Genomic DNA, 12,005 nt, shown 5'->3' on the forward strand with positions numbered 1-12,005 from the left:
TGGGGGGTACGGCTGGCTGCTTCTGACAGGATAGAAAGTGCCCTTTCTTGGGGACCCAGCACAGATGTACCCAAGTACAGAAGCCCAAGTACACTGGGAGGTATGAATAAGGCAGATAAAGTGGAGACAGTCTAACTGTAAATAGCTGATTGATAGACTAGCCACACCAGGGAACAGGGAATGTTACAAGCAGTTTTTTCCTAATGACATAAATCTGTGTATTCTAATGTGCATGGAACTTACTACTTCTTGGACAAGTGGGTACTTCGTAACAATAATATAATGATACTCAGCATGAACACAGACATACCCATACATCATCCCCTGCACCTTCCACAGGCTCCTGTCCCTATGAAAGTAGGGGGTGGCTTCTGGGCAGCTCTGCCCTCAACTCCAGGAGACCAGTGACAGGGACCATTTGGCCTCCCACTGCCAATGCTTCCATTCTTGCCCAGAGAAGCAGATCATGAAACACTTGTCTGATCAGAATGCTTGATCTAAATAACAGGGCCAACCGGCCATCCTCTTCTACAGGAATGCTTGCGGCTCAAACCGTCAGGCCATTTTACTTTGACTTTTAAAAGAAGATAATTCATGTTTGAAAATGGTCTGTGTCATCCAAACACTTTCTCCACTTCAGCGTGTACATTTTAATATGTTTATTGGATTTATAGTCTAAAGAGACATCTCTTTTCCCACGGGATACTGCAGAGCCAGACTTACAGACTTACCAGAGTCTGAATTTATGTCACCAACCGCTCCCTTCGCAGAAACAGCAAGCTGCACGTGTTACAGTGTAACAGTTTGAACACAGCATCGCACCTGCTCCATAAATTACAGAAAATCTGTAACACTGGGTTTATAGGAAGTACTTAAAAAATACATCATCAGTCCCGTAGCTGGCGTGTTAATTCCAAAGATCTACTTGTTCAAGCCTATAAATAATGATGGCTATGTCAGTATTTTCAGAAGCTGTGATCTCTTCCAGGGCTCACAATTCATTAAAACCACTGCACACTTTGAAGCCAGTGCCTCTACTGGGGTTTCATATTTGGGGTCAGTACCGACTTAGGCAATTAGATTCTAACACCTTTGCTGGTCTCCATTCTGTATATTATAACAGTACCAGGGATTTCTGTCACCTGCAGGGGGATAATATTCATGTCTGTGTTTAGCAGAGGCCACTTCAGTCCAGAGACTTGGGGTGCAACAGGAATCCCTCCTGCCATTTCATGCTGCAGGGTTTGGAACTCCTGACCCTCCTGGCTCTTTCCAAGGGCTACTTGGGGGACCCATGTGTCCACTCATGCTGTGATAGTAAATGGAGCCCCAGAACTTTAGAGAAATGGGCCCTGGAAGGCTGTCAGGTGGGGGTGGTTCTGGCTCCCATTAGAACTATAACACCCAGCAAAGATGAGAAGCTGACCCTTCATTTAGAAAGGCAAGGTTCTGAAGACCATGCAGATCCACCAGGCTTAATTCCAGATAAACATTCTGGAGAACGTAAGGCCCTGTTTGGGGTTTGATTGACTGATTCACTCACTCATTAATTCATTTGTTCACTGGTTCAATGAGTCTTCATTGAGCATAGAGTATGTGCCAGTCATTCTGCACAAGGAGAAGAGTGCTCTGACAACAGCATGTGCAAAGGCCCTGGGGTGGGAAATTGCTGGGCAGCTTGAGGAACTGAGATAAGGTGAGTGGCATGAGGTGAGGGTGGGGTGCAGGGTCCAGAACTCAAAGGGCCGACCTCATGAACCGTGGGAAGGAGGATGGATTTATCCTGGGAAGAACAGAAATCCAAGGAGGGTCTCCGTCAGGAGAGAAAGAGGTGGATTTACCTTCTCTCTCAGAAGGTTCTGGGGCTACTGGGAGTAGAATAAAGTGGAGGGTGGCAAGAAAGGTCCAGGAGACAAGGCAGGTTCATGGGGTGCTACATTCAACAGAGAGGGAGAGGGAGGCAGCCTAGCTCAGGGCGGGGACAGTGAACAGAACCCAGAAACACTGTGACTATTAGCACCTCCTTATTCAAGATGCCCTGCAGCTAAACTGTAAGGAAACATTCCTGCACAGATCACTGTTACAATGGAGACAATTACCAACTGATGTATGTGCTCTACAAATTAGGGGGGGGGGGTTCTGGTTTTTTTTTTTTTTTTGTATTTTTATGAATTTGGAAACAGGGAGGCAGTCAGACAGACACCGCATGCGCCCAGCCGGGATCCACCCGGCATGCCCACCAGGGGGCGATGCTCTGCCCATCTGGGGCATTGCTCTGTTGCAACCAGAGCCATTCTAGCGCTTGAGGCAGAGGCCATAGAGCCATCCTCAGCACCAGGGCCATCTTTGCTCCAATGGAGCCTTGGCTGCAGAAGGGGAAGAGAGAGACAGAGAGGAAGGAGAGGGGGAGGGGTGGAGAAGCAGATGGGCATTTCTCCTGTGTGCCCTGGCCAGGAATAGAACCCGGGACTCCTGCATGCCAGGCCAACGCTCTACCACTGAACCAACTGGCCAGGGCCACGGGGTGGTCTGTTTTAATGTTAGGATTCCTCAAAGCAGGATTCAGCTGTCCCCAGCCCCATACGCTCAGGCAGTGAGGTCCTATCACAGTGCTGTCTGTCACCCCACATGTACCGAGTTGCTCGCTGTGGGCACTCCCCCACCTAATCCACTTACCCAGCATGGCCAGCAGAACTCTAATCCCCCAGGACTCCTGCGCCCTGTCACTCAATCGGACACTGCTCTCGGCCCTGCCGTGGAGCCTCCTGTAGTCACAGTCAGTCACAATCTGAGGACAGGGAAGCTGCTCTGATGGTCAGATGGCCCAGGGGACTCACAGGAGCTCCTCAAAGCCAAGGGGCAGACAGACGAGCCACAGTGCCCCACCCGTAGTACAAGGCCCCTTCTTCCTTCCCAAGCAGGTCTCTCCAACATGCAGCCCAGGTGGGGGCATCCATTAGGGTCCCGGAACTGGGTGCTGAGAACTAGCAGTGCCTTCCAGAATGAAAAGTATAGAGTGTAATTACATTTTGTGAGAGGTAAGAGAATAAAATGACTAAGAATGTAGTCTCTGCCCAGGTTCAAATTCGGCCCCACCAGCTCTGTGGCCTGAGCAGGTCATTCCAGCTCTCTAAGTCTCGGTTTTCCTCACGTGCCCGGCGGGGTCACCCCTCGCGGGCAGCCGGGCAGAGGAGTGAGCAGACCCGAGGACAGGCTCACCTGCCTCCTGCACGGGCTGGTGTGACTCCCAATGTCCACGCAGAGGGGTCTCAGGTGGCTCCTCTCTAGTCCCACGCTGTAGTGACTCCCACAGGAACCCAGCACAAATGACAACTGTGAAATATTTTCCACTTTTACTCATGGCCATAATTCTCCAAATTGGAAATCACATTCATCTACAGAGAGGAATGTCTCCTCTTACATTTTCATTATTCAGATGTCTAACCAAGAGGCATGAAAGAAAAAAAAGAGAGCTAATTTATCATAAATTTTAGTGGATTATAGGAAAAAGCACAAACAGCGAAGCCATTAAAATAAAAGTAGGAACTGAAATTTGCAGCCAGCCTCTATTATACCAACGCCCTTGCTGTCCGAATGTGTATGGTGACGGTGGTTAGAGAGATTTGGGCACAGGTGGCAGATCATGTTCGGGTCACACAGCTGTTTGGGGCACAGAGAAGTGGAGAGGTGCAGTCCCGAACCTGGAGTGGAAACCTCACCATGGGCACTGCCTCTTTCCTCGCCCCGGGGTACCCACCATCCACACACCCACCCGCCTGCTGGTGGCAGGAGGGAGCAGACAGGGGTGACAGGGACAGACTGCAGAGCTGGCAAAGGAGGGCTGCCCTGGCTGAGGGGAAGGTGACTGCCAAGGGCCCCATCAGGTGCAGAGCACACGGGGTCAGGATGGGGGAAGAGGCCCCAGGCTGGCCCACACACGCCCATTTCCAGTTGCCCTTCTACAAAATATGTGTAAATAATGCAAAACAGTCTAAAAATAGGATGCGCTTTCAGGAGAAGGCGGGAGCCTCAGAAGCCCGCTTCCTGCAATTTGAGAGGGAAAGTGCGGCTGGATTTGTGGGTTGCTGTGTTCAGTGGCGCTCCTTCAAGGAGGAGCCAGAGGCTCTGTGTCAGAACAGAGCCCTGTGTCAGAACAGATGCGGCCAGAGGAAGGCCTGTCTGTGAGCCTGGGATGGCTCTGCTGTCTCCACGGGGGGCGGAGGAAGTGCCCCGCCACAGACCTGTTGCTCACCCTCAGTAAGGTTGCGGCGGCGAGATGGACAAAGCACCTACTACGTGCCGGACCCTGGGCTACAGGCTGTGCACACAAAAACGGGCAGGTCTGCAGCATCATAGGAGCAAGATGACTACTGTGTGGGGGTCTCCAGGTCCCCCAGGTTTGGGGACTCACCTACAGGACTCCCAGGATCAAACACAGTCATAGTTACAGCTGTGACTGATGGCAGTAAAGAAACACAGAGGACAACTGGCATGAAAGATGGTGCATGGGGTAACGTCCGGGGGAAGCCGGGCAGAAGCTTCCAGTCTCCTCCCAGTGGGGCCACACAGGATGCACTTAACGCCTCCAGCCATGATGTCACGTGTGAAATGCTATCTCCCAGGCAGGCCTGCTGGAGACTTAGCATCCGGGGTTTGTATCAGGGGCTAGTTCTGTGGGTACCTTCTGCCTGGCACGTGCCCAGACTCCAGACCCCAGGAGGCAAGCCAGTGTCAGCATAAGTCGTGCACTGGACTCCCCATTGAAACTCTCTCTTCTCCCTCATACTGTTCACGGAAGTAAGTTATAGTGGATTAGAAAAGAAACATAAAGAGAAGAGCTGTGCACTCATGAAAAGGAAACACGGATGGATGTTAATGACCAAATGTCCTGGTTTGCAGGGAAGTCAGGTGTGGATGGAAAAAGGGCCACGTACTAAAGCTGACACGCTCAGGGGAGGCTAGCAAGGCAGGCCCTGCAGTCTCAGAGCTGACAGTAACCACACAGGATGGTCTGAACATACAGATTCCTAGCTAAGAGCACGTCATGGCAGTAGCCCATCCCAGGCCTGAAGCTTCTTTGGCAAAGGTCAATCTTTACTCGGAGTCTTGTCTATTGTCTTTCCGCATCTACAATGATAACATACCTTTGAAATGTCAGTGTTCTCCTGTCTGGGCCCTGCAGGGCTCACCCAGGCACTAGAGCACAGACCACAGAACCCCTCGCTGTTACCATGTTCCCCAAACACCATCTCCATGTGTTCCTGCACCCGTCAGTGGGAAAGAAGGGCGAGCCTCTCCAACTTCTTCTTTATCCAATCCCAGAAATCTCCCCACTTTGCTCTCTTCCGCTCCCCTGATCTATCACCAATAGAGTTCATGTAACTATCCTCCCCTTTCGTCTCCTCCTTTGATTCTAATGTGTAAAATATGCTGTGAAACTGCCATTCTCTGGATCATTTTCTCAATCTGTTGAGATATGGCTTCCCTGCAATTGCCATCAGTTAGGCCCAAATCAACTCCTAAAAATTTTCTACAAATGTGGATATTTCTTATGTCAATACAAGGGTCTTTGGGAAATAGAACTTCCAGAGCTAAAACCAGATACTACTCCCAGGCAAACTCCCAGGGAGAAGGTGTTCACTTTGAACTTGAGGCCAGAAAGGATTTCTAAAGAAACACACACATGCACACAAAGCAAACACATAAAGAAAAAGCTTGATAGATTTTATTGTATCAAAAGTCAAAACTGGGGGATATAGTGTACAGCATGGTGACTGTAGTTAACAGGACTGTAGTCTATATTTGAAAGTTACTAAGAAGCAGATCTTAAAAGTTCTCATTACAAGAAAAACAATTGCTAACCATGTGTGGTGACGGATGTTAACTAGACTTATTGTGGTGATCATTTTGCAATATATACATGTATCAAATAATTGGATATACACCTGAAAGTAACATAATGTTATGTCAATTATATATATTTTTTAAAAAAACAACTTCTACTTAACCAAAGACACTATACATCAAGTTAAAAGACAAGCACAGATAGACCAAAAATATAAGCAGCAAACAGAAAATGAGAGTCCAGGACACATCAATAGCTTTTGCAAGCCTGTTAGAAAAAGACCAATAATGCATAGAAAGATGGGCAAAATAAAAGAGAGGCTAACTCACAGAAAGTGAGATCCAAATGGTCAATTAACATAAGAAAAAATGCTCTGGAGCAATTAGGGGACTGCAAATTAATCCAAGGAAGTCCCACTTTTCTTCTGTAGGATTGGAAACGCTCAACGAACATTTCAAGGCACCTGAAGAAAGAGGCACCTCGGACACAGCTGCTGGATACAACTTAGCAATACCACATGAAATTCAAAATGTGCTCATCGTGTCCCGCAGAACCCCACATCTGAGCACATGCCCCACAGAGAAGGAGGGGTACAAATGCCCCGGGAGGAACATGCGGAATGCTGACTCCAGCGCGCCCCCCAGTGGAGCAGGTCTGAGAATGACCTCCATGGCCATCAGCCCCAGAAAGGCTAAAACAGTGGAATATTCTACAGCAATTAGAAAGAATCTATTAACCCAGATAAATCTCCAAGATACACTGTTGAATGAAAACAAGATGTTTCAGAACAAGACGTGCTGTTTCCAGATGCCATTTCTTTAAAAGACTTACTGGAAGGAATTCTGAACATTCCCACTGGGACAGACCCACGTGCACATGTCAGGACAGTCTGGTGGGCAAACTCTAAGTGGTAATGGGTTATCTCTGGGTACGGAGGAAGGAGAGGGGACAGGAATAGGGTTCCAAGAAGGTGTTAGCCTTGTCTGCAGTGTATTCACTTCTTACTTGGAGAAAGTATTCAGGAAACATTTAGCGTAATTATATACATATCCCCCCCCCAAAAAAAATCCCATCACCTAAATAGAACATGTTATGCATTCACCAGACAAATCTCATGGACAGCCAACTATAGGCCAGGTCTGGTCTCAAGCCTGAGAATCACTCATTTCCCTTAAAACAAAAATGGAGCAAGCAATTTCATCAGCCAAGTTCACCAGCAGACAGCAATCCTTACAGTAATTGGGGGGGGGGGGCAGATGCACGTACGTGAGGGACAAGTAATGAGAAAAATGCCCAAGCACCTGGCCAGGTGACTCACAGCCATCTACTCTGTCCGGACTTGTCAGGAGAGGAGGCTAAGGCCAGCAGGGTGACCCCAGACCCACAGAGGATTTGCAGGTCAGGTAAGCAGGAGTATGGGTCCCGCACTGTGGAGGCGCAGCTGGACATATGTGAGGTTGATGATGCCTGGCACCTGCTCTCTGTCTTCTCCTGGCATCAGCCTGGTTTTCTTTGGGGGAAGGGTCTCAAGCCGGACCTATGGGGCCTCAGCAGTCCAGCTCCCTCCATTCCCAGGCCACAGTGACGGGTTCAAAGATGGGCAGTGTGGCTCAGCCAAGACGAGGACAGAGAAGAGGATGCTAGCTGGAGCTACTGAGGCTGCCTGAGCTGACAGTTTGCTTCCAAAGGTCTAGTAACTTGCTACTCGAAAATCCCACTAGGCCCAGCTGGTTGTCATCACAATTTCAGAACTGGGCAGCTCAGACCCGATATGGGTCTTCAGAGCCGCTGCCCTCAGGGAGCCAGGCCCAGCCCTGAGCTGAGCCAGGGACACAGGCGTCTCTTTTCCAACCGCCTCTTGCAGCCCCTAAAGCCACAACTTTTAATGAGCGTCAGCTGAGACATGTCATGATATCATTGATCATGCCTTTCCCTTCAAAAAAATTTTTTAAAAAAGAAAAAAAAACTCATTTGGTGCAGAAATATCCCAGCACGAGTCAGAGCTTCCAATGAGAAGTCAAAGTCTGGAAGAATGGCTGCTGGCTAATTTGTTCCTAAATTAAAGCAGCCCCGCCACAGAAATAGCACACTGTTCCTCCACGGCCGGGAGGCAGACCCACCCAAAGCAAGCTCCAGGAGGTGGCACACAAGTCAGGGAGCCAGGCTCGGGAGGCGGCTGGGCAAGTCCTCCCGGACACGGACACGGGCTGAGAGAGGCCAGGGGACCCCACCAAAGTCCAGCTGTTAGAATGCTCAGAGTTGTGAGCACACAGCAGGGCTTCGACCCTGGGTCCCTGGGCCCTGGCTCCAAACCAACATTTGGTATATGGCCTCGGGTCTCATCTGAAGCCACACTGAGATACAATACTGCTACCCAGAAACTCAGCCCCTCTCTGCATCAGCCTTCTCCAGTGACCTCCTCCTTGAGGAGCGACACCCTGTGGACCTCCGAGGGAGGCTCCAGGCTGACCACTGCCCTGAGCTCCAGGCTTAGATGGGCCATGCCTTAGGGCAGGGGTCCCCAATCTACCTCCCGCAGGCCGCATGCAGCCCCCTGAGGCCATTCCCTGCCGCACTTTGGGAAGGGGCACCTCTTTCATTGGTGGTCAGTGAGAGGAGCATAGTTCCCATTGAAATACTGGTCAGTTTGTTGATTTAAATTTACTTGTTCTTTATTTTAAATATTGTATTTGTTCCCATTTTGTTTTTTACTTTAAAATAAGATATGTGCCGTGTGAATAGGGATTTGTTCATAGTTTTTTTTATAGTCCGGCCCTCCAACGGTCTGAGGGACCGTGAACTGGCCCCTGTGTAAAAAGTTTGGGACCCCTGCCTTAGGGTGTCAACAGGCCTCTCCAAATTGGCACAGCCTCCTCCCTCTAACTCATCTCCCTCCCCACAATCAGCCTTCCTCCTCCTCCTCCGCCAAGCCTTCTCCCCAGGTGCCTGGACACAGAACCCATGCGGCCTCCTGGCTCAGCCACCTAAACCTCCCCATGCCCACTCTGTCCTCCGAGCAGCAGGCCTCTTCTTTCCCACCCAGCGCCTGTTGCCACAGGACAGCCAGAATGAGCTTCCTCTCACAGGCAGCAGGTCCGGCAATTCCTCAGGCTGAATTCTGCCATTGGACTCAGACTGCACACAGGAAATGCCCAGAGCTCACCCGGCAGCCCAGGGCCCGCCCGTTCATCTCCCTTTGCACACCCATCTGCAGCTTGCTGACCCTCCCTGCTCCCCAATTCCACCAAGCCCTTTCCCATCTCAGGGCCTCTGCCCCTGCTCCTCCTCCTGCTGGAATGCCCTCACCCTCCACCCTCACATGGCTCCCTGCTTCTCCCCACTCGAATCTGCAGCCAAACATCTGTCTCTGCCGAGCCTTTCCTGGCCACCCTAGCTGAGCAGCTCACACCCTCAGTCTCTAACTGCCCGTCTTCCTCTTATCTTCTTTCCAACATTTCTCTGCAGAGATTATCTTTTTGTTTTGTTTTATTGGCTTCCAGTCAGTGGTCTTTTCTCCCAGCACTGGAGTCAAAGCTCCCTGAGGCCAGGAAGTGGACCGCCTTGCTCCGGGTGATGTCTGGGCATCTAGGTCAGCAACTGCCCCGTTTCCAGTGATTAATAAACATCAGCTGACCTGCTGCCTAAATGGCCACTTTCTCTGTGGCCAAAGTGGGTTAGCTGTGGCACAGCCAGCCGTCCTTCACAGCCTGGACAGCAGTCACAGAACTATTTTAAAAACACCCAACAATTGAAAGGAGAGTGTGCAGGAGTTGCATAACGTCCACGGGCAGACCACACACTTGCGATGGCGCTGAATGCCCCTCCGAGCTGCTGAAGGTCAGCTCATGAAATGTCTTCTCAAAACCCAGCCCCGATACTCCTGGCTGCAAAGTCAGTACCCAAGCATTGCAGGGGAGAGGAAGCAGCAGTCCTGCGCACCCACTGTGTGTGGGCTCTGGGGAGGAAGCTTTTGTCCCCAGCAGAGGGTGTGTGCCCTGGTGTCACCGCTGTACCCCAGAGTCCAGCACAAGGTTTCACAAGTAGTGGGGGCAACAGAAGGGCTGTCCATCCTCTGTGCTGGGCTCCCAGTACTCCACGCACAAGTGGCCAGGAGCTTCACCAGCAGCGCTGCACCCTCAGAGCACCACCTGGGGCCTGGCACACAGCAGGCTCTCAATGACACCTGCTGGTCCCAATAACCCTCAAGTCCGTCCCTCCCTTGCCTACCCTGTGACTCCATATATCACAGTTTCCCATCCTCCACATTCTGACATAGACGAGATCATTCTTTTCCTTTTTTCTCAGGGGCAGGGGGAGAGCTGGGTATATCAGGATGTCCAGCTGCCTCGCTGGCTCCTCCCCACCAGATGCCAGCACTAACTGGGGGGTAAGAAGTAAAGAAACAAAACTGGGAGGAGGGGCAGGCAGATTCACTCCCGTTAGGGGCCACTGATAAGAACCACTGACTGTGTAAACCAGAGTTTCCAGACTGGCCAGATCCAGAACCACCCGGGGGCACTGGGGAGAAATACAGATTCCAGGAAGTGAAGGGGCAGGCAGGGGTGAGGTGAGGCCTCAGGCAGGCAGGGGGGGAGGCCTCAGGAGCTGTTGGTACTAAGTGCTCCCTGGAGATCCTTACCGGGGCCAGCCTGAAAACGCCAGCCTAACCCTCCTCACCCCACCAGGGTTCAGTCCGCGGCTCATCAACTACAGGGTGGAGCGAAAGTCAGTTTACAGCTGTTCTTATGGAAAACAATCCAATAATTAATAAATAATAATACAAGAATAAACTGTTTCATGTACTCACAACTGTAAACCTACTTGCCCCAACCTGCCAGGAGACCTCAGCTCCCTCTAGCTCCCAGCTCCCCTTCCTTGGGCCAAGTGGGCCCTCACCATTTTCCAGCTTCCTCGGCCTCTCTCCTGAGATCCTGTCGCTTTAACTGCGGCTGGACCGGCTCCAGGACCAGGTGTCTGCCTGCAGGGGCCCTGGCACTCCTGCCCTGCACAGGTGGAGGCCCGCTTGACCGAATACGTGCGAACTCCCACTGGGTAGCAACCTGGGCTTGCGTGATCCCAACTGCTGCCTCGAGACTCAAGTGTAAGATCACTCCCATCTTACAGATGTGGAAACTGAGGCTCAGAGAAGCCAAGTGCCCTGTGCACGAATCATGCAGTGAGCAGAAGAGGGTTCCAAACTCAGGACCGCCCACCCTCCGGACCGCTGCGCGCACTGTCCTTGTCTGGGGCCAGAGTCGTCCGTTGAGGCTGCAGGGGCAGCCGGAGCCAGCAGGCGCCACCTCTGTGCTGGGGGAGCAGCAGGCATCCTGGCCACCCCGCAGCGGCCCAGGGCAGGGCGCGGGCTGCCCACGGCGTCGCTTACCTTGCTCCGGGCCTCGGGCGGCGGCGGTGGCAGCGTCCTGGACCCCGAAAGCGCGTAGCAGCGAGCGCACCGGCGCCGGCCAGCGGGCGCGCCCCCCGCCCCGGCCGCGCATCTCGCCGGAGGCCGCTCGGGGCTGCGTCCGCCTGGCGGTTCTGCGCCGACCAGAGCTAGGGGCTGCGGGAGGCGGTGGCGGGGGCGGGGGCGCGGGGCCCCGGGCTGCGGGAAGCGCTGGCCCGGAGGGGCGGGGCGGGGCGGGGGCGGGGCCGCTTCGCGAGGCCAGCCCCCGCGTCGGGCGGGCGGAGACACGGAGGGCACCGCCTTGACCTTGATCTCCCGGGACCCGGCCCCGCGCCGCAGCCTGGGATGAAGGACCTCAGTGCCCGGGACTCCCTGAAACGTTAAAGGGGCAGCCGGGCAGGAGAGGAAGCCGCCGCCGGTTGATCCCGTTGTAAAGAGGCTGCCGAGTTAGAGCCTCTATGGGACCCTGGGCGAGTCGCTTGGCCCCTCTGAGCCCAGTGCTCTCAGGTGTAAAATGGCCTTGGGAGGGTGAAATGAGGGGACAGTGACCCTGGCCCCGACTGTTCCCGTGCGGAAGCCGCTTTGGCTGCCTTTACTCTAACTGCTATATGTGCATTCTCATAAACCAGCGATATGTATTACTATCTTTTTCAAAAATAAGAAAAAACAAATATTTAGCTCAATGAGTACTGTATGTAGGACCTTTGTAGCCACCAACCAGCTCAAGGACTAGGACTGTGCCGGCCACACCCCACCCCA

General features: G+C 52.4%; 1 protein-coding gene across 1 annotated transcript in view; it reads right to left on the bottom strand.

Moving 5' to 3' along the window:
• PHACTR3 (phosphatase and actin regulator 3) overlaps positions 1-11,364 on the bottom strand; it is a 166,743-nt gene extending 155,379 nt beyond the window's left edge. The window contains exon 1 of the mRNA XM_066236337.1: positions 11,229-11,364. Coding sequence (XP_066092434.1) covers positions 11,229-11,340 — 112 coding nt within the window. The 5' untranslated portion in view covers positions 11,341-11,364. The remainder of the gene's footprint in view (positions 1-11,228) is intronic.
• Between the last annotated feature and the right edge of the window lie 641 nt (positions 11,365-12,005).

The sequence above is a fragment of the Saccopteryx bilineata genome, chromosome 6, assembly GCF_036850765.1.
Source record: "Saccopteryx bilineata isolate mSacBil1 chromosome 6, mSacBil1_pri_phased_curated, whole genome shotgun sequence".
In the NCBI taxonomy this organism is placed as follows: Eukaryota; Metazoa; Chordata; class Mammalia; order Chiroptera; family Emballonuridae; genus Saccopteryx; species Saccopteryx bilineata.